This window comes from Vidua macroura, chromosome 17 (genome assembly GCF_024509145.1).
Source record: "Vidua macroura isolate BioBank_ID:100142 chromosome 17, ASM2450914v1, whole genome shotgun sequence".
In the NCBI taxonomy this organism is placed as follows: domain Eukaryota; kingdom Metazoa; phylum Chordata; class Aves; order Passeriformes; family Viduidae; genus Vidua; species Vidua macroura.
The window spans coordinates 15260687-15288081 of NC_071587.1; the positions used below are offsets into that span (position 1 = coordinate 15260687).

General features: G+C 38.6%; 1 protein-coding gene across 1 annotated transcript in view; it reads left to right on the forward strand.

The window, feature by feature from the left end:
- Positions 1–689: 689 nt before the first annotated feature.
- SULF2 (sulfatase 2) overlaps positions 690–27395 on the forward strand; it is a 58416-nt gene continuing 31710 nt past the window's right edge. Inside the window, exons 1-6 of the mRNA XM_053993302.1 lie at positions 690–834; positions 6499–6745; positions 12265–12504; positions 18844–18995; positions 22322–22491; positions 26721–26871. Coding sequence (XP_053849277.1) covers positions 6571–6745; positions 12265–12504; positions 18844–18995; positions 22322–22491; positions 26721–26871 — 888 coding nt within the window. The 5' untranslated portion in view covers positions 690–834; positions 6499–6570. The remainder of the gene's footprint in view (positions 835–6498; positions 6746–12264; positions 12505–18843; positions 18996–22321; positions 22492–26720; positions 26872–27395) is intronic.

Below are 27395 nucleotides of genomic sequence, written 5' to 3' on the forward strand. Positions count from 1 at the left end.
GCACCTTCTGTGAACACGGTCCCTTCCTCGAAGAGCTTTGTTAAGCTTTTCTTAATTACTAATGAATACTGGGCCCTTTAATTTCAACTGCACCCGTGGAACGGCGTCATGTGTTAGCATGACCTTTTAGAAGTCTTTAGGCTCACCCTCGCAGGTGTGTCGGGGCAGGGTCCAGGGCAGACGCAGGCCTTCAGCCCCTTTGGAGTCTGCCACTTCTGTCCTCCGCCCCACAGCGCTGGGGGTGGGGGGTAGTTGCTGCGTGGGGCTGGCAGCGCTCGGCAAGCGCTGGCGATAGGGGACAAGAAGAGCACAGACTATGAGGGACAATTAAATTGCCCTTCTTCTGCCCGCCATGGACTATCCCCTTTGCTTATAAAGGCTCCGTGCACCAGCCGGGAGCTCAGCGTTCGCCCCTTCTCTTTGGAGTGGGGCTGGCTCTGGGACCTTCCCGGTTTTCCCGTGCGCGCCGGAGTGCGGGGCTACGCCATCGTCTTCGCCGCGGTGCTGCCGCTGGACTTTGAACAAGCCCGGGGATGGTGGGACAGGTTTCCTCCCTGCGCGCCGCTGGGCATTGCGCAAACTCGGGAGGAGGATCCTCGAGGTAAATGAACTTTTTAAACGGGAAGAGGAGAAGAAGGGAGAGGAGGAAGAAGAGGCGGGGGCAGCACCCGCCCGAGCGCTTCCTCTAAACGCCTCTTCGGGAAACGGGATTTGGCTGCTGCCCGGCACCGCGGCCGGAGGATGCCCTTCCCCGCGCCGCCGGGCCCCGGGCTCCGCTGGCGGGCGGTGGGTGCACCGGCCCTGGCCTGGCACGGCTGAGCGCCGGCTCCGCGGGTAAGTGGGGACTTCTAGAGGGGAGGTCCGGAGCCCCCGCCCCGCCTCGCGAGCTAGGCATGGCGGGGCGGCGGTGCCGCTTGTGCGGCTGCTGGCCAGAGAGCCAGGCTGCTATCGCGGGGAAGCTGGGCGGTGGGTCTAAGGCAGTTGTATAGGGACCGGGTGGGGCTGGAAGCTGAGCGAGCGGGCCCAGGGGGCGGGCGGGGACTGGAGGCTGTGGTCCCATCGGCGTCGGCCAGCCGTGCTGGAAGCTCCGCGGAGCTCCCCCGCCCTGCTGCGGCCCTGCCGGCCCGGCCCGGCGAGTCGGCGTTCGCTGGCTGCCGCCGGGGGCGTCGTGCCGCCCCCTCGCGAATGGGAGAGAGCCCGGGTGGCCGCAGGGGGGTTCCGAGGGTGCGGGCTGAGGGAGCCGAGCCGCGCCGGGGCTGTACGGAAAACAGTTCCCAAAAGACAATTGGATACCATAGCGCTTAGCTTCACGTTTGGCACATCACCGGACCGATCCGGGCAGTGTGTGTATCTGAACGCCTCTGTGTGTTTGCAGCTGTATAAATATGGGGACATTTTTTTTTTCCCCTTGTATACAGCTACAAGAAAAGTGTTTATTTGGTAGGATGTGTTTGTGTAATGGTATCTGGTTTTGCTTACTTTTTCTGTCTTGAAGAATTTGCTCATTCCTTTACAGTATTTTCAGAAGTGTAAGTCTGTGGTTTTTACTGTACTTAATACAAGTTAATATAGTTATCATTAAAGTCAAAGACTGCATCTATTACATATAAATATGTGACGATAATAGGTAAAATAGCAAAATAATTATTTGGTTTTTTTCAAGATATTGTTGGGTGTTGCATATGGTGCAGAAAAATGTGTTTATTATTCTGTATTTGGGGGATCCAAATAGCAATTTAATCTATCAGAGGACTGATTAATTCTCTGGGTGTCACTGGGAAACTCTAACAGTAATATTCAAGCAGTGGACAGAAAGAAAGTAGGTTGAGGTGCTTAGAACATTTCTTAATATACAAGGTACTAGGGATATTTATAACTAATTTACAATTTTGTTTTATTTAAAATAAAGTTACAAAAGATGAATGAGATTTTGTAATTTGACCAAGCTTCTCTGTGATAAATATTTTGTTTTTGTCTAGTGTTCACCAGCATAAGGCAAGCAAGTCAGAAGAATCTGTCTGAATAGTAATTCAGTGACTGCAAATCAGCACAGCTGTAATCTTCAAGAGTCACATTTAGCACTGGGGATTTGATTTTTGTACTTTCTCATAAATTTTTGACTGCCTGGGGGGGAAAAAAATCAGAAAGTAGAAAACTGTAAGCAAATGCAGCATGTTGTTAGATTACAGCAGTAATGTTGATACTTGTCTTCTCCTGGGAATCTTGTTAGATTGCAAACAAGATTCTTCCCAATCCACATATGAAAATGTGTTTATCTCCTGCAAACACAATATAATAGTTTGAAGTGATGGCTGACAGCTTTAGTGAGAAAAGACCTAGCATAACCAAAGCTCAATGCAAAGGAGTGACTTCAGTTAAAAGAACAGCAGCAGAGCTGAATCCATTTAACTGGCAGAGTGGATTTGATTGGGTTGGTTGCTAGGGAATGTCTCCAGCACCATGTATTTCAAGGAATTTAAACGCTGGATGAATGACACACCTAGGTTTGCTTAAATAATCCACCTGGTATTGGCTCCAGTCATTGAGAGCAGGTGTGTGTTGCTTCTCTCTAGCCAGTTTTCCCTTTAATGTGCAGTTCCACTGTGTGGCTCACATGCAGTTACCCTGTTCTGTGGTGGCTGCTGGGCAAGTTGAACTTGTCATACCAATTCTGTATTTAGTGTTTTGTAGTATACTTTTGTGGATAAAAGGAAGACAAGCTAAAACAAATAAAATCCAAAACCAGTAATGCAAACGTTACTAGAAGCAGTCATTTCTAGAAGTAGACTTGAAGCATACTTATATATTTGATACAGAGTTACAGGAAGAGTCAGATGTTATTCTTGGTTATGTTGTAATAACTGAATTACCTGAGTTCAGTGAAGTTGCACAGAGCTTATGTGGGGGACAGTTGTGCTGAGACTTGCATTAGTGAGGTTGGGAGCACCAGTCTATGCAAGCTGTTACTAATTTTGCACACATGGGGCCTCTTACATCTGTGCCAAGCAATACTAATCAATAGCATGTTAAAAATACCATCTGGGGTAGAACTGACATCAGTCATCTCTGTGCGTTCTGCTGCTGTAGAACTGACATTAATTACTGAGGGCAGTGTTATAAAGAAGGCTTTCCTTGGTGTAAATGCTACCTGGAAACAGCCCTTTGCTGACTTCTTTTATAAATGGAGTGTGGATGTCCAGCTTTATCTCTTCAACATTTATAATGTGAGTTAGTGTAACATTTTGTGTTGCCACAAAGGAGAAAGTAAGAGGACCAGACTTCCTCAAAAATGGCCTTCTAAGAAGTTTGATAGCCTTAAGAAAGCTTAGCTAGATGCCTCATTTGAAGAAGATTTCATAAATTTCTGATAGCACTTTCCTAAATATAAAATATGAGTGACTAGATTTTTCAAGTTCATATGTGTAATCTGGAAGAAAATAAGAGGCATGCCTAATTCTCACGAGAACCACTACAGATTAAGCATCTTTAATACTGGAGGATGGCCTGCAGAGGCTCAGAGAGCAGTGGACCATCTGTACCACTCAGAGCAAAATTGCATTTTGGAGAGGGTGCTATATTAAAAGTGCTATATTAAAAGATTGGGGCACTGCTGTGGAACTGTTCTGGCTTTATCTGTAAGTTGCAGATTAACCTTGTTGACAGAAATGGGAAAAGAACTGTTAATAGAAACTTCGTCGTGTTTCTTCCTGGAAGTTCACCGAAGACTAGGGGTTAAAAAAACCAATCTGTATTTGGCCACTGGCAATCCATGAGGGACACTCTTGCTATTGTGTTGCTAATGTGTTGCTATTCTGATAACTGGTGAAAGCTAGCTTTTGGATTGTACTGCATATATGCTGTTAGGCATGTATGTCTTGTGAAACCATACTTTTAAGAAATAGGTTATTTTCTAAAATTGCTTTGATTTTCTTACTTACTTATTGGTATGACTTTTGCACATAATTACATACTTTGAGTTGATTCCCGGGAGTACTTACCCTGATAACAATGGGAACATAACACATCACAATAGTGAAAAATATTCATTGTGGGGGAGTGAGATAACAGGTTTGGTGGAAGATGCCTGTTGTACCTGACATGAAATTCTCTCTTCCACTCGCAGTATCTTTTCAGAGATCACTAATTCTTTTAACCACAAATATACAAGCGTGGATAAAATAGCTGTGGAAGAGCAGTTTATGAGTGTCCCCAAATGTCTTAAGTATTTCATAGAGAGCTAAGCAGCTCTCTGAGCTGGGGACAAAGTGTGAGGAAATGACTGGCTAAGGGGAGAGAGGCAATGAGGTAGTGAAGTTACTTCCATGTATTTGTTTTAAAGATGAGAAAAATGTAAGAAAGACTGTTAAATGCACAACAGTGTAGTGAAGGTAATTCTGACCAGATATAGCAAGAATGGACACCCTTCCAAATGCTGCAAGAAAAGTTAGCAAATGCTTTTATTTTGAGAAGCTGTTGGCTAGTATGGACTGAAGAAAACCCACTTGAACTTCCAGACCTTCAGAAACATGTTTTTATGTAATGAAAACATCTATAGCGTCAATTTATTTTTTTAAACAAAAGTACATCTGTAATACTTTCTGAAGAGTAGAAGGCATTTCTCTGTCTTCTCCCTCAAAAAGCTTGTGTCTGAGAATATGTGCCTGCTAAGCAAACTTTCTTTCTATCCTCCCCTGTTGAAACAGATACAGGTTTCTTTCACAAGCTGCTTTTGTCTACTCCAGACAGTAGCAACACATTGACTCTGACATGATTCTTCCCAGTTATACTGCTGCAGATGGAATTCTTAGTACAAGGAATGAAAATTGATTGGACTTACCAGTGTTTCTTTTGCTATAGCCTGGCATATTTCTTAGCAGCAGCAGATACTGAAGCTGCATCTGTAAAATTTGAAAGCTCTTCTCCTGCCCATTGGAACAAGTGCTGGGATATCGAAATAAATTTTTAGTTTATAGGAAAAAAAGGTAACTTCACCTAACTGTGAAACTCACTGGACAGACTAGTAAGGAAGGAGGTTTTTTCATTTCCTCAAAACCCTATCAGTGTACAAATTTGGAAAGTACCCTTAATAAATATACCATATTAGTATAGCAATGTATCTGTTGACTTATGTGAAAATCCAATATACATTTCTTATGTGAGCATAGAAACTGATTATAATTTTTCAGACCAGTGGTTTTGCTGTTGTGTGAAAACTTTGATTAAGAAAGTTTATCTCAAAGAGCAATTGCTGACAGATAGGAAGTAATAATGTGGCTATGAAAGAATCTGCTGGAGTAAAAATTGTTTTCTGTAGGGAAATAGCCAACATGTTTCTTAGGGTAAAACACATTGTGCTGTGTTCTTTCTACTCTGACAATTTTGGGCTTTAGAAAAATCAGAGAATCTCTCTTGCGTCATTTTTAATTGATTTTTCCTTCTTGTACAAAAGATCATTGGGACCAATCCAGAAAAAGACAGGGAGCAAGTAGGGAATTCATAATAAACTGACTCATTGATTGCTGGATCTGATGAAATAATTAGTACTTGATATTTTCAGTACATTTTCATGTTGTTATTTTGACTTCTGAAAGCAAGAGAAGATCCCTTATATTTCAGAAGATGACTGAGCAAAGCTGCGATTTCAAAGATTTTTCAGCATGCTAATTCTTTTCTTGTAATCTCCTTGTAGGAATTGCTAAGAATTTTTCACTGCCTCATTAATAGGAGTAGTACAAGTTAGATGTGCTCTGTTTTGCAATCAAGTCACAGGTAGTGCAAGTCACTTTGGTACATCCATTCCCGAACATTAGCAGTAATGGGCCTTCAAATGTGTTCATTATTTATAATGGTATTTTTAAAAAATGTATAATCTTGGAAGCCAACAGAAATGCTAAAGGGATCTTGCACGAACATCAAAGCTGTAGTAGACTTCAAACAATATCATAACATAGTTCCAAGATCAGGGCAGCTTCGCTCTTTAATGGAATTTGTAAGATAAATCAGTATATAATAAATCTTCTGTCTGAGTGTTCTCTGACTTTGCAAATATGTTGTTAGCTCAGTAAATTTTACTACAGTCTTGTTTAAAAATTATGATAGGTATGGGGTTTTTTTCTCTTCAACATATGCATTTTTGATGTAAACAAAAAATGTCATCTGTAAACAGATCACTAAGGAAGATGATTGCTATTTATACGTATGAAAGCAAAAGAATTTGAAACCCTGCTAAATCCTCAAGATTGCTGCCAGATCTGAGCTTTGAGTGAAATTTCGTTGCCTATGTTAATAACAGCTTATGGATTTAATTTTTCAAGTTTCTGCTTCTAGCTCTCACTAGAAAAATAAGTGCATTGGGAGTTTGGTTAGTTTTTTTTTCTTAGGAGTTAAGATTATTTAAAATACATTGCTTTTTACTTCTCTGGAGAGAACCTGGCTGTTCCTTGATGGGTGGAGAGGGGTGAAAATATAGATAAATACTTGTTTCCCTCTCCCTTATAGGAGACCTGCAAAGAAAAAGAAATAGAAGCCGTTAAGCTACCTTGTTCAGAGAGAACATTAAATCAACACAACATGGCACACCATAGTATTGTCCTTGGATTATTCATGATGACTGTTTTATCACTGTTGGATGGAAGTTCAACTTTCCTGTTAAATCAACGTCTGAAGGGAAGATTTCAAAGAGACCGTAGAAACATCCGCCCAAACATCATCCTTGTTCTTACTGATGATCAGGATGTAGAACTTGGTAAGAGCTCAGTATAAAGAGAATTTTGGCCAATGAGTATGACATTGCTCTTTCTTGAAGCTAGATTCTTGCATTCAAAATAAGAAATATTTTTCAGTGTGAAAAATGATGAGAAGAACAAGGTTAAAACCTGCCTTTATACAGAACATCCTTTCCATCTGCCTGCAATGCAGGGACAGCAAAAGTTAGTCCCAAAAGGTTAAAGTTCCTGTTCCTGTGGAAATACACAGTTCATGCCTGTCTATCTTCATCTAAACACCTAAACTTTGCTTCTGGCAATTGCAAGTATAACTTGGGAAGCTGCATGCCAAAACAGTAAGTTTAAATTCATAACTGATAATTGCACCATGTAATTATCCAAATTCTTTTGTGTAATTGCAGGCATTCATTACATATACAATTTTCATTTTATTTACTTAAATGTTACCTAACACAGTCATGCTATTCTTGTAATTGTCCATTTAGATGTGTAGTTGATTACTGACCAAAATGACACAGAATGAAAAGATCTACTCTGTTATCAACGCTAAGTTAATTGTTGAAGAAAGGAGATGAAGATTAAAGACATGCTTTGCCTAATGATTTGGAATAATGAATTAACTGACAGTTTGGCTTTTGTTGTGCTACCTGAACAAGCTTGTATTTACCAAATGATGTCTTTAGTTATGAGAAGTGATTAACATAAACCAGTTAACATTAATAATTTTGCATTAGAATTATACCCTCATATGTGTATGAAGCCTCAGTCATCTGAAAAATGAGACCTCTTGTATGTGTCGTCCGGTGGGGGAGTTTTGCCACCAAATTTTTCTGCATCTGATTTCTAGTATGGATAGGAAAACTTGGAAAACAGACCTCACAGAAGAAATAGAACATAAAATTAATCAACTTGTACTTCTCATACACTTACTCATCTTGTTGAGAAGTTGATCACAGCAATGTTGCAGTCTTTGTACGGATGCTTCCTTTGTATCAATATTACTGTATGTCTGCAGTATCATAGATGTCACATTCTTCTTCAAGGTGGTAAGAAAGCCTGCTATGGAAGTAATCTCATCAAATTAAATGCCATTCAAATTATCAGGATCAGATAATATTGTCACCTTTTTTTAATGGTTATTTGGATCAGAAATGAAGCAATCTCAAGAATGTATATCCCAAAGATCCTAAGTACGTTTTCTTGCGGGCTTGGAAGGTGTTCCTAAAAAATGTATCATCATCTATTTTATGCTAGCCTTTGTGTTTCTGATGCAATTGTGTAAGTCCTTTGAGCAGTATATTTCACTTCTCTGCTAACTTGATGCTTTCCAATTTCAAGGATAATGGGCATGTGTCCACGCACTTTAGGATCTAACTAAGGAAAATCCGTTTGATGAAGCTGAGATTAGATATTCGTCATTTGCCACTAATGGCTTTGGGAGATGCAATATTTGTTTGAATTAATTTTTATTCTTGTCTGTTGAGCTGTCCAAGTTAATCAAAATTGTGGTGATGGTAGTTAGTGCATTTAAGCAAGATTAAAACAAGATGTGAATTACAAATAAAAGCTAAGGAAAAATTGGAAGCTGTGAAAGCATAGCAGAGAAAGCTGTGGGTAAGATTTCATCTGTTTCTAAGAATATTCTGTAACTGATGAGTGTTTTAGCTTTCATTGTTCTCTTGTAGCTATTTTGGAGGTGAAAGGGAATAGAATGCAATCTCAAGTGCCTTTAACAGCCTTTCCTTTATTTATTTAAAGATAGATTTAGCAATGTGCCAGTAGCAGGTGGAGCTTACCAGAAAGACAACGTTGTCCTTTCCTGAAAGGATATTGTTGTGGGTTTTTTTTGTTTTGATTTTTTTGTGGTTTTTTTTTTGTTGTTTTTTTTTTTTTTTTTTTTTTTTTTTGGTATTGTTTTGTTTTGTTTTTGTTTTTTTAATTTGCATTACTGTTAATCATGAGTTTTACTGGAAACCAAACCTCAGCCTTGTAATGAAAGAAGGAGAATACTAATGAAGGGCTGGTAGATCAAATGCCAGAGAATCTCTGAAGGACATCAAAGGAGAATGAGTGTAGATTGTAATGGATACAAATGGGAGAAGACAAATGAGAACACCAAGAACTACGGACATAGACATATTTGATAGACTGTCTAATCAAAAGACTTGTATTGACAAGCATAGTATAAAGAAGAGGAATATAGTGACAAGGATTAATTAGGAACAAAGACTTTTTTTCACTACTAGAGCCATGTACATCCAAGTTGATATAATGCTGATGTCCCCTGTGTGGTGGACTCAGTATCTCCAGTCGAGTTAGGTTTGCCTACCATACTGCTATGGCTTTAACAAACCAGCTCATTTCATAGTCTAGTTGGAGAAAGATCTGATTATTTTGCAGCTATTTCAACCACATTAAAGAAATCTGAGTGAGAGGTGATTTGTATGTTTTGAGACCTTCCTCTGAAAAGCTACAAAAGTAGCATGGAAGACAATTTTTTTGTTAGTTATCATATGTGGAGATGGGGTTTTAGAGCTTTGTTAAATGTGAGGGTGTCTTGGGAAGGAAAATGAAGGGAAATGAAGATGTGAAAAGGGTGTCTAATGAGTTTCAAATACAATAAAAAGAGAAGTCTTTAGGAGACAGTTACTTAAAATTCTGGGGTTCAGTTTATTGGAAAACACTTCTGAAGTTGTGCTTCAGAATAGACAAATCACTTGATATTTAATACAAGTTCTTCAACAGTTGGAGCTCTGTAAAACGTAAATTATTCCCTCCTTCAACAAAACACAACAAATAGGAAGTCAGTATTTTTTCATAAATAATTTGTATATTTTCTCCATTAATATTATAGTCAAAATAGCAGCTTTCTCCCTGAGGTGAACTGCGAAGATAAGCGAAGCAAAGTTATGGAAAGCACACATTTCAAGTGATATTTCAACATAAAGTTTGCTTAGCTTTGTTCACTGAGTAACTTCAACACTTGAAATTGATTGAACTTCCATATTTTCATAGTAGTCCAATGAATATTTTCTTAAAATGGCATAGAAATTTCACTTTCAACTGCTAGATTTTTGTTTATTATCATTGGTTTTAGATGGGTAGCAACATTTTCTGAATTAAATATTGACACTTTGAAAGCATGACTTCCTGTCGTATATCCACTGGTGAAACCTCAGAAGGTTTTCTAGCTCAGAAGGTGATGTGGTGAGGTCCCAATTGCTGATTAACACATAAGTTATCTGCCGGAGAATGGATGTCTGTGTATTGGAGGCAAACTGAAGACAATAAGTTTTAGTTGGCTGGTTTAATGCTGTTTAAAATATTTAGAGCTGGCCTATTTAAGATTATACAGAAGAGTATGCTGGATTTTTACCTTGCACTACCCTGTCACTCTGTATTAGTTCTCAAGCTAGAGAAGCAGATTAGATCATATGTTTTTGTGTTGAAGGCTGTTGATATATAGGGCGTTGTCATTACAGCAGTACAGCTTCTTTTATTAAAGAAGCTTACTGTCCCCAAGGGGAGTCTTAACATGTACTGTTATTTATGCATAAATGTCTCTGTCATTTAAAGGGGTTGTTAAATTTTATTTCAATATCGGGATGGCAAAACATTTTTTCAGACTGCCTGTTTATGCTTGGGCTAGCTCATAAGACAACACAGAGGAAACATCCACAGTTTTCAAGCTCATATAATGTATAATCATATTTGTTAACTGTATTGTTAGTACCTTTAAGCACTAACACTTAACCCACAGCTATTACAGAAACAAAAAAGTAAAATCTTGCTTTTTTCAGAAACTCCTTTTTGATATGTGACGTTTAGCAAGTTCTAAGGGGGCAGTGCAAAAACCTGCCTTGGTTCTTGTCACAGAGTGAAGTGACATGTGCTCTGACCTGAGAAATGCACAAAGAGATTTTTTTTTTTAATTTTTTTTAATACCCATTCCAACCAAATGGTCTCAGACTAATGCCATGGCAGTTCTTAGGTGAAATGACCTACCATATCAATTAACTTTCCTTTGTGGTGCCAGAGAGTCAGATTTTGTATGTGGCTTAGGACCGTTTTCCCTCTAGGTTTTGACTCCTGGTTATATCAATGTGCTCTGTATCAACCAACTTACTGTTGCAATGTCATGATGAAATCCCTGCATAAAGAGCTTAGAAGAAACCTAAATCCATTACTGACATAAACAACATAGTTTGTGCCAGATGGTTGTAGGATGCAACCATCAGCTTTGATTAAAGCTGAGCTGTTAATCCAACTCAGCCTTGGGCAAGTTAACCCCAACCCTATTCTAGCATGAGCCCATACCTTCCTCTCCATGTTGTCAATTGGCTTTCTCTGCTCATAGCAAAAAGGGAGGGTTGGTGATGAACAGGTTTTATCTCCTTTGCAAGGTCATGTTGTTGATATATACCATGACAAATTCTTTAGAAAATTGAAATTCTTCCTAGATCATGAAAATTTTCCCTAACTTGCTCAGTTTTAACTATTAGGCACTGATAGAGGAGGGAAACTAAATTTCTTAGTTCTCTGATCCTTGGTGTTTCTGGGTTTAGGAAGAGTGCTGATATGGATCCAGATATAGCTAGGTGGATGTCTATGGTAAAGATCCAGTTTTGGACCAAAACCTTGTCTTAAATAAACAGAAAAAACATTTGGCAGCGCTGTAGCATTCAGTAATTGTGGTCAAAAAGACTTTTATTTATGTTACCCCAATTTATCCAAGTCCCTTGCTTATTTGTTTGGTTATATAAAAGGTAGTGTTACCTGCCCCAAGTAGTCATCTAAAAAACTGATGCTGCAGAATCAAGCTTAAGAAAACATAGATAGTAAGACTGTTAGCACAATGGATGAAGCACATAGCTAGAACTCAGTGAACTTGTTATGGAAATTATTATGAGAGCTTTTTGGTGTCTTTGGTTCAGTGACAATTAGAGAAATCAATACCTCCTAATACCTCATATTAGGGAATAGAATGATTTAACTACACAACTCCAGCAGACCTTTCTTGAGAAGTAGTTTGGACTAAATAGTCTTCCAAATGAAATGATTCTGTGATTACAACCCTCAGCCTTTTCCATGAGGCTGGCACAAAAGGTAGCATATCAGGTTTCTTGTGAAACCAAAGATTAAATAACACTTATGGAGTATGTATGCTTTGGTCAGGGTTGCTGCATGAAGTGCTTTTCATCCTCAGCTGCTGGAACAGTACTAGCAGCTCCAGAAAGGATATAGAGATGCTGCAGATAGTTACGGTTGTAAATCTCTCTAGAGAGAGAGAAATGAAAGAAGCATTATGATCTATGTCAACATGCTTGAGTCAAATCTTTACTTAGGACTCCAGTATTTAGTCCTTACTGAAACGATGGGAGAGCATCACTGAGGCAGGATCAGTAATCTCTCTGGATTTGGGTTTACTCAGAGGTAACAGTATCCTTACTACTTGTGCTTCCTTCTGGTCTCTAATGAGACATCTGAGCTCTTGTGACTGAAACAAGAAAATATTTCTGAAATGTTTTCCCTCTTTCAGGTTCTATGCAAGTGATGAATAAAACAAGACGTATCATGGAACACGGAGGTGCTCATTTCATCAATGCCTTTGTGACAACACCCATGTGCTGCCCATCTCGCTCCTCTATCCTGACAGGGAAGTACGTCCACAACCACAACACTTACACTAACAATGAGAACTGTTCTTCTCCATCCTGGCAGGCTCAGCATGAAATACGCACCTTTGCAGTGTACCTCAACAATACAGGGTATAGGACAGGTAAGATCAAGGATGGGTCCATCTGAAAGCTTCTTTAGTCTTACCTTAGACTTAGTACAGAGGCTAATGTATATATTTTAATTCTAATTTCTTCTTGACTGCAGCAGTGCATAATGCCAGAGCTTAAGTTTTGGTGTTGGTTTAGCTTCCTTGTATTTTTACTTAAGGAATTTTTTTGTTTACAAACAAACAGCCAACAAAAATCCCAAGATTTCTGTTTTTCAGAAGGTGGAATAAAATACTGCGTATGCTTGAGCTGAAGACCTAGCAAACCTAGAATATGGCCTACAATTACCTGAAGTGTGCAGAACAACCAAGAAAGGTGCTATGAAAAAGAATCAGTGTTTTGACTTTTTTCATAAAACTGATATATGAAGCAAATTAAGAATGAGAGAGACGGGACTGCTCCTTTTGTGCTTTGGGGCAGTCAGCTGGTATGATTTCTCTAGACAATCAATTCCCAGAAAGGTGTTTAGGAATAATTGGCAAGATGAAATGTACTCCTGAGAAGCATGCGTGCTTCTCGGGAACAAATATCATGTAGAAAGGATTTCAGAAAACATGTAGCATATGTTTCACACTTAATTCCATCTTGCTTCCCCCCAGTATCAGATTTAGGTCCTTGCCTGTGACAGTGTTTTTGTTACATTTCTTACTAATGCCTTTTGTCATGATGAGAAATGGTCATAAACCTGGTTCTTTTTGTGTTATTTATAGTGTATATGTACTGCAGTATTGTATTATATTTGTTATTAATAGTATGCATTTTTTCCCTTGAATTCATAGTTACTCCATGTTCCTAGAAAGTAGTATAAGATTTGAACAGTAATTGTAACAAGATCATTATTTTCTCTCTAACTATTCACTTGAGTTTTGTTTGTTATTACTTAAAAGCCTTGGTCTTAAATAAGTGATTTCCTTGTTTTGTTTTTCTAAAATGAAGACCTGAATTAATCTGGAAGGAAATAAACTAGGGGAAGTGCACATACCTTATTAATTGCTTGCTGTTTCCCTCCATTTATCGTTCCTGGCACCAATACTGATGAGCATATGCGTACCAAACCAAGGTTAATGTTTTATTCTTCACAGATTATTTGGTTTGTGTTTACTGAGCTTTGTCTGTTGTAATACTTTTTGTATTTAGTGGCTGTATTTCAAGGTCATGCAATTTTTACTAACTTGTATAGCTATTGCAAGTGTCCTGGTGTTCATATGTCTTACATGTTTTACATTAACCTAATGTTTAAATTTAGGCCCAAGATCTTAGTGAACCTATATTATGTTTTCAGTCTAGCTCTCTTAATTTGGAAACTAAATTTACTGGAACTCATAGAAATAGGGTTTTTACAAGTACAAAGTGATCATAAGGTGAAAATGAGATCCTCGTTCATGTAGTTAAATGTAACGTGTTGTTATACAAATTTAAATGGAAATTGCCATAATTGGAGGCTGGCATTCATTTCGGTTCTCCAGTTGTCTGCAGTTATCCACAGTGAAGGATGTCAGCAGCCTTGATTGTCAGTTTTTTAACTTTGGCACTTTAAAAAACTTGACCAACTTTGTTAGGTGCTATACTTGGAAGAATAGAGAGGCCAAGCTCGAGGGAAATTCAGTCTTTGGCCATTAACATACAGGATTTTGACTGTCATGCACAGGCTTGCTGTCACTTTGTTAATCAATTAAATATCACGGGAATACAGAGGGTGGGTTTTCTTTTTACAAGGGAAGCCATTGAGGCAATTTGCGTTACAAGTATTTTGTGTTCTGGATTAACTGGCCTCACAAATTAAAAACTGCCAGTATCCTGAACAGCAACATGTGTTCTTGTTATGTAGCCACTACACTTTCCCACAACTCGAGTTCCCAATCTCAATATATTCTCCTATAGCATAATGTGGGAAATTGGGCAAGAAGGACAGTTTATGTAAGTAAACCAATGCAACTGATGAATTAATCTTTAGAAAAGTCACTGAAAGCTACATCTGAATCATGACTAACTTAAAATAGTGGATGCTGGTACTTCAGCATAGAGCAAGACATGATTAGAATGGAAAGGAAACAGATCCTGTGACAAACATTTCAAAGGCAGTTCTCTGCCAAGCATTCCTGTGTAAACATTTATAAGGATCTGTTTTCTATGAACATATGCATTTTTCTGTGAGATGGGTTTTAGAATGCACAATGCATTGTTGCATGTTTTGGTCCTGCAGCAACAAATACCAAGATGTTATATTGGAATACATATTTGAAGTTTCTTTTGATGGTACTTAATGAGGAAAGCTTCTCTTTTCTGTTTGTCCAGCTGGCTAAATTATGAAGTCTTAAATTGATGACTGATTGTAGAGTGTTTTGTCACCCTTCTCTGCAATCAGGAAATAAAAAGACATGTTTATCTTAAGAAATTCAAAAGAACTAGGGATGGTGGGTCAATTGCAGCCTGGCAGAAGGACACTTTTGCTTCAGTGATTCTTCTGAGAGAGTTCCCTTAATTTATGTTAGGGCTGAATGTGGCTCAGTATGCAGCAAATGCAGTACACATTTTGACTAACATCCCCTCCTTGTTCCTGTTGAGCAGTACCCTATAGCACAGTTAACCCTAGTCAGTTAAATGAACATATTAACAAAGGGAAAAGCTGCTGCTTGTATGGTAATGTGTCAATATCTCTTTGTGCTGCTCGGCCCATACTTGAATTATTCAAAGACTTAATAAAATGTCCTTTCTCACCAATCGTGTATTTTGAACCTGGAGAAGAGTGGTTGTGGGAGGTCCATCTCTGCCATTATAAAATACTTAATTGGAATAAAGATCTACCCTCCAGTGCCCTGACCACTATGCCATATTCCACTTCTCTGTCATATTATCTGCATATAAAGAAAACAGATTATCCAAATCAGAATAACATCCTGTTTGCAGAACAGATAGCTTTTGCAGTTGAAGGAGGACTGCAGGCCATTGTTAAAAATAATAACCAAGTGATGTATAAGTCAGACTTAATTTTTAGAAGTGATTTGCTCAACTAGGAACTGAAGTGTTGTGATACCTCCAGGACATCTCAGAGACTTACAAAACTGGATATCAGGTTTCTGAATTTTTGTCTAGAAGGTAAGTTAGTTTCCATAGATCTGCTCTCTATATAGAAATACTGTCTTAGCAGGCACTGTCATCCATTAGTTAGTTTGAGTATCAGTGTTGTGGTTTGGAATGGGAGGAAAATTTGGGGAAGTGATGCAAAGCTTTCTGTGTAACTGAGTCTGTTGAACCACTGCGAAGCTGGACATGCCTCTGTGAAATACACACGTTAAAGACTTAAAGACGAAAAAACCGGGAACTCTCGGTCGGTGAGGAGGTGGCGGGCCCCGGCCCCCCGTCTCAGCCAGGCCGGTCCGGGCGGTCCCGCTGCGGGCCGGGCCCCTTCTCCCCTCCCCGGGCCGTCCGCCGGCTCCCCCATCGGCTCCGGTCTGGCCGGGCCCCAGCAGCTGCCGGGCGGGAAGGCGGGGGAGGCTGCGGAGCCCTGGCCGGAGCGGCGCTGGCCGGAGCGGCGCTGGCCGCGGCTGTGAAGATCTTGCCGCCAGGTCTCCTCCCCCCAGCGCGGCTGAGACCAGAGACCCCTGCAGCCCGTGCGGAGTGGCCCTGCGGCTGGAATTGAACACAAAGAAAACCAAAAACCAACCACGAGGCTGATCCTGACACAGCCCAGCCGTAGCCCCCGCCAGTAATTACTGGCGGGTCAGGTAGGCCCCAGGTGTGATGTTAACCCTTTCAGTGCTTCAATCCTCCCTCATATGAGAGAAAAGAACAAGATGGAAGCATGTAAAGGAACAACATGAAGACATCGAGGTCAGTGAGGAAGAAGTTAAGTCCCAGATGGGAGGGAATGAGGCTGAAATCCTCTTGTAAGCTATGGAGAAAAGACTCTTTTTTCCTATAATGCATGAAAGAGATGAAAGTGTTCAAATTGATATCGAGCAAAGGTCCCCATGCTAAGATAAGCAGATGTTGAAATAGCTGTCATCCCATGAGAAGTTTGAACAGAGAAAGAGAGAAGAGTAGTCCTGTGCTTCCAGGAGTAGAAGAAGATTTCTGTTCCCAGGGTTGAAAATTATTTTAGAAATAGATGATGAGAACTTTTGCCTTTGAACAGCTCATCTTTAAAACAATGCCCCGTAAATCGACATGGCCCATTGACAAGCTGTGGGAAGACTTGTGGAAATGGGAAGGACTTCAGGATGGCAGGGTTCCCTGGGCGGCTGCTATTTGTGATGAAATTGAGAGCCACAAGAGAACTGTTTTCTTTCCTCCTGTGGAGAAGTCTCCATAACCTTAACAAGAAGTTCTACTTTTTTTTTTCCTTTTAACTTTCAAAAGGTGCCTGAGAGGGATAGTCAGAAAGATACTTATGCCTTACAGTTCTAGTTGTGTTTAAACTTTGGTAAGCTGTCATAAGTATTAGTGAAAGGGGACTTTGGTCCCAGTTCCATTGGGAATTTGCTTATCTGAGAAGGACAAGCAAGACTTGGTCCCCTATCAGCATTCTTTGGTCTTGTTGACCATTTCAAGGTATTTGGTTTGGGTATTTTTGTTTGATTTGGCTTCATCTGCTCCCCTCCAGCCAATTCCCCTGATTCTGTAAATAGATCTTGGCACTGATCCTTGGCCACAACTGAGGAACGTGCAATGCAAATTCAGGAAGAACAGCAAAGGTGTCACAAAGATTACTGTGCTTTGCCTTTGTCCTGCTAGATATCAGACTAGTTCCCTGGCATAACAACCTATAGATTCTTCTAACTGCAGTGGTTACAAGTCATTGGTACATGGTTTTTACAACCATTATGTTTCATTGATTAATTGGTATTTTTTATTCCAGTTACAGAGAAGAGCTGTGTGTGTAAAGGCTCTTGCCTTTAGAACTACTCTATGTATGTCCCTGTGATAATGGGGGATGGAGCATATGATAGCACACTATGCTGTCAGTGTGCCGGAAGGTAGAGAAAAATTGGCCATCAGTGTGCAATAGACTAAAATGGGTGTGGGTATACACACCTGTATTTCTGCCCTTAACCTACCTGGTGAAGTACCTCAATGAAGGAATTAAAGGGATTGATAACAAAATGTAGTCTTAAGCCCCTCCTTGAAAGTACCCTTAAGATGCAGAAGACTCACTGTATGTTTTATGCAAGCCGTTAGATTTCTTGCAGTTACTAAGGTAATTATACTAACGCCACATCTTCTTATCCTTACCGTAGTGTCATATTTTCGGTTGTCACAAAAGGTGCTGACTTGGGACCATTTTGTTGACTTGCACCATTTTGTGTGCAAGACTTGACCATTTTGAAGATGGCTTCAGTACTTTGGTTACTTTGATACCTAAAAAGATCTGATATCTCATGAAAAAATCTTACCCATGGAACAAAATTTAATACTTAATGACAGGATTTTTATCTCAGAACCCCCATTTCTGCAGTAAATTCATTAATTTCGCTAGGTTTATTCCACTGTACATTGTCAGTCTAAGAGTATATTGGCCATGATGTGAATGCAAAACATAGCTGACCTTTGGGCTAACCGGTTGTTCCATGCAATGCTGAGAGTACTTTCTCATCTGTTTCCCTCTGATTGTCTCTCAGGGGACAAAAAGTATTTAAAGTAATTTTTGCTAGATATACGTCTGAAAAAAGGACAGAAGTGTTCTCTCTCTCTCCCCCCACTTCATCACTATACTAACAATTGGGCAAATGTTCAATTTTGGGCTGGGGAAAACTGGTATCAGATACAGAAGTAAAAGATTTTAGAGAGGTAAACAAATCTTTATGTGTAATTAAGACTCATGCTCAGAACCCAAGTGAGTATCTGGAAAATTGTCTCTTGAAATAGGCCAGTACAGCAGTGTTCTAAACACATTTTCGAAATACCTAATGCACAGCATTCATGTTGAAATGTAGAGTGTTAATATCTTAAAACATGAGTTCTAATTTCACACTCTTGGTGGTAAGTGCAGTTTCATGGGGCACTAATAGGTGGATAGATGCAGCTCAGCATCATGAAAGATATGAAGAGAAGAATCTGGGAGGAGGAATGTGTGGTCTGACTCCAAATATATCAGGTACTGAAAAAGAAAGTATAATGGTAATTGTGGTCCAGTTTCTCAATCAAAATATCTGCATTATGGAGATATAAGTAACAAAAAAACAGAGGCAAGATTAAGACTTGGAACTTATCTTAGATATCTTGTAATGGAGAGAATAAAGTTACTTTAAGAAAAAACAGAAAGGAATTAATCAATTTAACGATGATATTTCTGTTATGCCGTCTTATTATGCTTCTACTTTCTCTACCACTAGCTTTTTTTGGAAAGTACCTTAATGAATACAATGGCTCCTACGTGCCTCCTGGTTGGAAAGAATGGGTTGGATTACTTAAAAATTCTCGATTTTACAACTACACACTCTGTAGAAATGGAGTGAAGGAGAAGCATGGATATGACTACTCCAGGGTAGGTTCTGTTGATTTATTTCTATTAACATTTGGGCACGATCGCAAGAAAGCTGCACTTTTTCGTTTCAGTCTCTTTTTTTTTGCCCTTGAAAGCTGCTATGTGTAACATTATCTACAACCAGTACCAGTAGTGTTGGAACATGGTTACCTTCCATTCTGGGAGGGTCATATTACCAAAAACATTGTTACTAACAGTGTAAACAAATAAAATGTTCCGAGGCTGTGTTAAATATTACAAGCTGAACATGTGAAAGTAGACTTAAATGTTTCAGGTTAACTATATCTGTGCTTTGTATGATAATTATTGTGGCAGTGGAGTTACACAAATATTCATGAGATAAGAACCCATTTCCCTCCAGTTAGACCCATCCTTTTAGTTTAAGGAACTTCTTTCACAGCTGCAATACTAGGGAGTATTCACAGAATCTTGGTACAATTTATGATAGTTCTGAATCAGTGGAGAATTTAACTATTATGTTTGTATTTCTGTGCATACAGATGTATATGATTTTTAATATCTTTTCAAGGATGTTATATCCTGACCAAACTTACAAAATGCTTTATAGTCATTGTCAAATGCAGTTTTGTTTTTCCCTCATCTAACATGTTACAGTTCAATACCTGCTTGCAGTAAGGAATATATTTATTTCAGCTAAAAGTGTTCCTTTCCAAAGGAACCAGCTTTACTGAAGTCCTAAAGTAGGCAGAAATGACTAAATCTATCCATAAATTGCTCTAGTTTTAGTGTATAACTAAGGAAGTGGACTCACTCTGGAGTGATTTGTAATGTATATTTGTTTAACACGTGTTTTGTTTGCTTTCTCTTATTGATCGCAAATCCTGCTTTCCTATTTGTGTTTCATTAGTATAGTGTTCACAGCCAGTTTCTCTTTTAAAAGGTTGATGTCTGGGATTTCCACTTTTCTTTGCCCTATTTGCCTTTTATAATTGAATGTACTTTGTGCTGAGAGAGAAAACTTCACAGTCTTCTAGGGTTACATTCTCCATCACCAGCTGCTAAGGGGAAGGGGTAAACTAGTGTACAGAATTATTTGTCTTCTATTTTCCTTCAGATCTGTGAAGAACGACAGAGCTGATCTTTACAGCTGTGTACTGAAATGTTATGATGGAAATACATCTTGTGTGGAACAGTGTTAGCCAAGTGATTTCATAGGCACTGTTCTCCATCTCCATTGTACCAAGGAGCCAACAGGGAGCTTTACATTCCAATCCCTTCAGCTCTGTTTTGTATGTGCAAGACTTGAAAATGTTTACGTTTCACTTGTTTTAGTTTTTTCTTATGGAGTTTGGTAATAAATAAAAAATAAGGATGGTGGATATACAAACTTTTTATAATCTTCATATTCTTGCATAAAAAGCAGCTATAGTAAAAAACAGTGTGCAGAGCAACAGCATTGGTTGATGTTAACAATGGAGTTCAAATGAGCAGACAGAGGCTGAAATAGAAGACTCTTTTCTCTTTGTTTCCTGCCATTTCTGTTGCTGGAAATGTGATTTTCCAGCAATGACCAATATAATCAGATGAATTTTTTTAGTCCTATCTGTTTAACATGGTTAATGTTAATTATGTGCCAGTGGAAAACTTGAAAAAAAAAAAATCACTGATTATTCTGTCCTCTAAAGTAACTGCTAAACTCTTCTGAAAATTAAATTCTTTCAGATTTTCTTACAGGATATATTTTATTTTGATTTTTCTTTTTCAGTTTCGGTCAACATTTTTTACATTAACTTTAACTTTGTACAACTACAACCTCTACAGTATGGACCTTTAAAAAAAACCCCTTTAGAAATCAGTTCAGTGAAATGTTTCTGTTTGGTCTTTTGGCCTGGTAATTGCTGAGTTTGCAGTGATTTTCGCTTTGACCATGTGGAAATCTGTATCTTTAAAATGAAATTGGAAAACTAGACTCTTGTAATGGCTAAATCAAAGATGAGTTGTGTGCTTCAAGTGATTGACCAGCTTAAAGAAGCAGCATTATGAAGATTAATGGCAGTGCATTTTTGAGAGCACTTAAGTATTCTCTCTCGACTATGAATATTGTCTCAGGCATTGAAAGCATGTTCAGAAGTCAGCTTTGCTTTGGTGCATTTTCCCATCTCCTGCGTATTTTATGAGTGGAAGTCCTTCATTTAATGCCTATTTAGAGTGAAAATGCCATCCCAGTAACAGTCATAATCACGGCAGTTTCATAACAGTCGTGCCTTATGTTGTACAAGTGTGTAAAATTTTAAATGGAGACTTTGCCAGCCTTCTTCTGGGATAGACAAGAAATAACCTGGGGAAAGTAAATATAGTCCATAGAAAAGGCTTTCTTTGAATGACAAGCTGACTTCTCAAACCAAGGACATTGACAGAGGTGAAGAGGAGCAAGTGTCTTAACCGTGGACAGAAAGCTGTACTCAAAAGGAGATGCAATCCAGTCTGTACCACACCTTGTACCTGTTGGCTTGACCAGAGGTGGATGTTATGTCTGATTTTACATTCTGCTGTGACAGGACAATTATTTTGGTTTTTTTTTTTAAGGGGTTGGGCAGTCGGGGGGGGGGGGGGGGGTTAATGTTTGGGGGGTATTTATGTTTGTAGTGTTTCCAGGGAAGCACCTAAGGGAGAGCATGGCTTGTCATTAAAAAACCTGTCTTCAATCCCTATAGCTCTTGCAGATATCTTAAGAGTGATATAATGATACTTCTTAGAAAATACAGAGATAGTACAGCTCTTCTACAGGAAGTTTTCTAAATTCTAAACAATATGCATGATAGAGCTATAGCCCAGTCAGATTGTCACTGTAATACTGAATAAAGTATTTGGTTCAGTTAGCCCATCATCTTCTCATTTAGTGATTTCTGGTTTAGAAGAGGATTAAAAAAAAAAAAGAACATCAAGCCATTCGCATTTTCAAAGTATTTTTATGATGTAAGGTTGGACTATACACCTTGAAGATACTGACACTGAAAATTTTTTTTAGTTCATACCTGGTCATTGTATTTAGTATTGTGTTTTTCATCATGTAGTTACCCACTTTAGGAAAAAAGGGTACTGTTTGATCTCCTTTAGTGCCATTCAGTTCTGGGAAAAAGCTAGAAGCTGTTGGTTTTTGTATTTCTAGGCAGTGAAGAAAGAATTATTTGATTCTGATTTTTTGAGTTTTTAGTATCTGTGACTTACTTCTTCCTCGTACCATTCTAAGTGAAGTAGCTTCTTTTTTCGTATTTCTTATGATACCTGAGACCTCTCCTTCCTATTGCCCCCCAGTCTGAAATTCCTTTTCAAGTGTCTCATTATACTTTTGCTTCTACTTGCAGGATTATCTGACTGATCTGATTACAAATGACAGTATTACCTTCTTTAGAATATCAAAGAAGATGTATCCTCACAGGCCTGTACTGATGGTTATAAGCCATGCTGCTCCTCATGGTCCTGAAGATTCAGCCCCTCAGTACTCACAACTCTTTCCTAATGCCTCAGAACACATGTAAGGAAAAAACAAAAACTTTGATTGATTTTCAGGTTCTGGAATATGGAAGTTCTGGGTACCTCAGGGGAACAATGTTTTCTTTATAGTACTCTTGGCATAACTTTGTCACAAATATATAAGAAGAGTTTCCAGATTTTTTTTTTTTTTTGGTACCTCCTCAGACCGGTACAAGTGTGTTGAGAATGGCTGCTGCATCTAGAACTCAGAATTGTAGCTCATTGAGATAAATGGGAAGATTTGTACTGAATTCATCGGACATTGTTACAGCCTATTTGGGAAGTAAAGCACTTTTTATTCTGAGCAGGGTGATCAAAATTTCATTCTTGGGCTATAATCTCTTCAGGGGAAGAAACTCTATCTCCCTGACCTTACTTATAAACTATAGTATGCAATACATATTACTTCTGTTTCTTTTATGGAACGAACAGAAATACAGACCTGCAGCCCCAAATTACACAGGCTATTTCTGAATGAGCTGGTAGGTCTGCATATGACCCAATACAATGTCTTGAACAGATCCCAAAAGCAGTATCACCTGCTTCCTGAAGGAGCATCTTTATAAGCTCCATGTTGAGATGTTTCCTGTTTATAGCACAGAGACATTTTGCATGTACAGCTCTTAATGCTGCACTACAGATATCTCCTCACATGGAGGCAAAATGAATGCTTCTCCCAAATCACCTCTTGATGCAACCGAAAGCATTCCTACAGTTTTCTAAGTACTGGCTTCATGCTTTCCTTGATGTTCAACATATGTAACTTTCTTCCTATGTGTTGCCCCTCCCCCTCCCTTTTTGAGGGGAATTCTGTTTTACTTTGGGTTTGTAGAGGAGCAGGGAACTGGTGGAAATAATTGTCAGTTGATGGCCAAAGCTTCTCAGGCTAGCCCAAAGTCCAGTGAAAGCCATTTTAGCTTTTTTGTTTTATTTAAAATAGAGTCTGAGAGAAGTTTCTTTTGTGTTATTGTCTGGTTACTGCGTAACTTAGAATTTTATATTTCATTATCTTCTGCTGTGTCCAAGAGAATCTGTGGCACAGATCATCAGCAATTAAGTGTTTCTTGTTTGTTTGCCGTCTTACGCTTTCATTTTCTTTGAAATGAAAATTGCAGAAATGCCCAATGAACAACTTCTCATTGCTTATATCCAGTATTGACCTTAGTTTTATTAGGTTCCTTTGGAAGGCATTTGGATCTTGGAGGTGATTATCATGCAACATTCTGTAGCAATTTACTTTCTAGCTGAATGAAAAAGAGTAGAAGGATTGAAGCAATGAAAAATAAAGACTATATATGTCTATTTTTCTTTTGCTAGTACTTTAAATTTGATTGTTCATGCAAATTAGGTTTATCTTCCTAATTATAAAGTAGTTACACTTTTGTTGGGTATTATTTTAGGTGACTTTTCTTACAGTGCTAACAATTGCACAGGAAGTACCACTTTTTGAAAAGAAATTTTGTTTGTAAAAAAAAGAAATTATCCTGGTAGATTAAAGAACAGTGTTTTTCTTGTGGATATGAACGTAAAATAGGATTTTTTTACATCTCACACAAAGAAATTGACAGCTGTCTTCTAAACAAATTTTCCAGCACTGCGTAATGACAATAACAATAATAATGATGATAATAATGATAGTAATCTGCCAGAGTTTTCATTGGCCTGGGTTTAAGAGTAAATGTAAAAATGCAGAACATGTACATACAGTGAGGGAATGATGTAAATTAGTTCTCTGCTTTCCATTTTTCCCCTTGTTCCCAAATTCCAGGGAATCTCAGTGACAGATAGATCTGTCCCCAGTGATAAAGGGTTTCAGGCAGTTCTTACTGTTTCATTGTCATGTGGATATTGTAAGGAGGGATCAGAATGCAGGCGGAACAGTTACAAATTGACCTAAAGCAGTAAGCAATACCCTGAACAAAGTCTTTGCCTAGTCCCCAAAGCAAAAGGCAGTATACCAGGTGGTATGATCCTCCACCTTTTCCTGTGGCAGTGCTGAAGAAGTCTGATGTACATACTGCATCATGTGGCATTGCTAGTAATAGCTAAAAGCTAGTGGTATGGATTTTAGTCAGTGTGCTGCTTTGCTTCTGAGCTCTGGTATGTACTTCTGTGGCTAATTTATGCTGCTGTTCTCTTGATTCTATACCATGTTCTGGCTGATATGACCATTCTGCCCTATACTGCAGACTCTCTCCATCTCATTCTGTAGAGCTCCCCTCCATGTGCATCTGCAGTCTTGTCTTGTTTCAAAATTATTCACAGAGCAAATCCCTCAGCTACATGGTTTTCCTTTATTGCTGCCTATATTTTGAGCTGTAGAGAATGTGGCAGCTGGGCAGTTTAGCAGTGATCAGAAATGGTACTTCAATAGAGGGTACATGTTACCATCCATCTTTTTTCAAGGTCAAATGCAATCTGTCTGGGGCTTCCCTTCTAGGTACTTTGGAAGAAGTTGTCTCAGCTAGCTTCTAGGAATGTTAATTTTTTGTATTTTTCCCATAAGACAGACAAACCCGTTAAGGATTAAAAGGTTACATTTGTAGCAATCAAAGAAAATTGTGAGTTTTGGTTGGATTAAATAGTGAGAGGTTTCAAATCAGACAGGAAGTCACAAAGTAAGTGGAAAAGGAGTTTGTGAAGCATTTTTTTATTCATTCTGGGCATCACATAGCAACAGTTTCCATAACTGTCAGCATTTTCAAAGAGACAATGTCATTATTTCAACCACAATAACATTCTGAAATTCAAGAGACTATTAACAATACAGAGAGAATAGCCACCAGCCCTTTCCTCCCTGTATGAAGAAGCCTCCCCTAGCCAAATATTCACATATTTCAGATAGCATCTAATAGAGACTTTCAGCATAAAAAATGTCACTGTCAGATTATTAGTTTAACATTTATATTAAATCTCATAAGACTGTAATATTCAAAGATACATTACATATGCAGTATTTTGATAAGTAGATTCAACTTATATTATTTTTTAGCTTAATAACTTTTAAAAACCATGCTGCTCTGTTGCCTATACAAAACCAAAAGTAGAAATTTCTCAAATAGGAATTTATTAGGAAATTGTGATGCTAAGAGGAAAGTAAATGAGTATTTACATTTGCATAGACCAAGTTTAGTGCTTTGAATCAAAAAAGGAAGCCTAACCAAATTACGTAGGGAAAGTAATTTTTAATGATTGACTCCGTGCATGATGTGTTTGAGCCATGATGTGAAGAAATTGTAAAACGTAATCTTCAACCTGAAGTAATAAGGAATAAATATAGTACATAAGAATAGTATTTCTTGCAAATGTAAGCTATAACAATAGCTTTTAATGAGTTGGTTTTGCAGAGAGTTGACATCATGGTGGTAAAATAAATCTTTTATTTAGGTTCAGCTAAACTAAAGTTATATAATTCTGCATAGAAATGTGATTGCTGGAACTTCCAACCATGTGAAACTATGGACAATATTTTTCCTCAACACTTTAATGATGTCCCAGGACCATGAGAACTTGGAGGGACAAGGAGATTCCAGGGAGACATTGAGCTAGGTTCTTGTGATTTTGCTGGGACTTCAAGCAAAGGAGTTGGTGGCTGGAATAAGTCTTCAAAATACAGCCCTATTTCCTTATCCCACTTTTCTTCACAGGTCTTTAAAGTCCAGCTATTTGTCCACCTCTGCTGCTCACATGCAATTGGATACCAGTAGGCAGAGTGCCTGTGCTCCTCTGGTGCATGTGTGACAATATTCAAGTAACCAGTCGTACTGAACTGTAAAAGCTGTTAAATAACATAGTAGAACCTTTACAGCAAGTTCTATAGTTATTTTTAAACAGCTTGCACAAGACGTACTATTTGGTGCTAATGTGGGCAGAGTGAAAACAAAGCAATTGCTTGAGTAGGAGCTCTGTAATACATGCTTCATCCTGATCATACTTGTGGAGTTAAGTCTTCTGAGGCTAAGTCTCTTGGCCTTGAAATGTGTACTTGTTAGCTCAAATTCTTTGGAAAGATAAGGTGTGTTTAATGTTTTCATAGATTTTATTCCCCCCAAGTGGTTTTCATTTTCCCATGTTTCATAACACAAAAGTAGAAGACATTTCAAAAATAATATTTTCTCGTGCACCCCAGATAGTACATCCTACAGTGTTGATCAAATGGAAATTAATATTCATTACTATGGCTTTTTTCTACTTGGCTAAAATATTGTGATTTTTCTCTCTGTTCCGTAGTACTCCCAGTTATAATTATGCTCCAAACCCAGACAAGCACTGGATAATGAGGTACACCGGTCCCATGAAGCCTATACACATGGAGTTCACGAACATGCTACAGAGAAAGCGCCTTCAAACACTCATGTCTGTGGATGACTCTATGGAGATGGTAAGTTTAATAGACACTTTTGTTTTTTGGCTAAACATGTGCTTGTTTCTTGAGTTAAGCTCCACTTTGTCCTTCGTATGAAGATAAAGGAGAAAGAAGGAGGAGGACTGTTTAAAAAACTCTCAGTTTTTTGATAATGCGTAATCGTCTCACCTCTGATCATTTTGTCTCTTTATTCAATGTGTAAGGGCCCTCATCTCCTAAAGACAGCTACCCTGAGTTGGGTGGTGTGAACAAGCTGATTTTTTGCCACAGAACCAGTACTGATAAAGGGAAAGAGAAAGGGATTGCCTGAAAAACCACACGAATGTATCCTCTGATAAAGTCATCCTACAACCTGTTGGAAATAACTACCTAAATGTGTGTCTATTTTGATTCTGTAACACTGAGCTTCTGAGAGAAGAAAGCAGCAGCAGCAAAAAGTGATGATACAGGAGTCCTAACTGGAATGATCCTGGAGGAGGTTAAATACTGGAAGTAAATAAATATGTAGATTAGTACTTTTAGAATTGTCTGCATCGTGT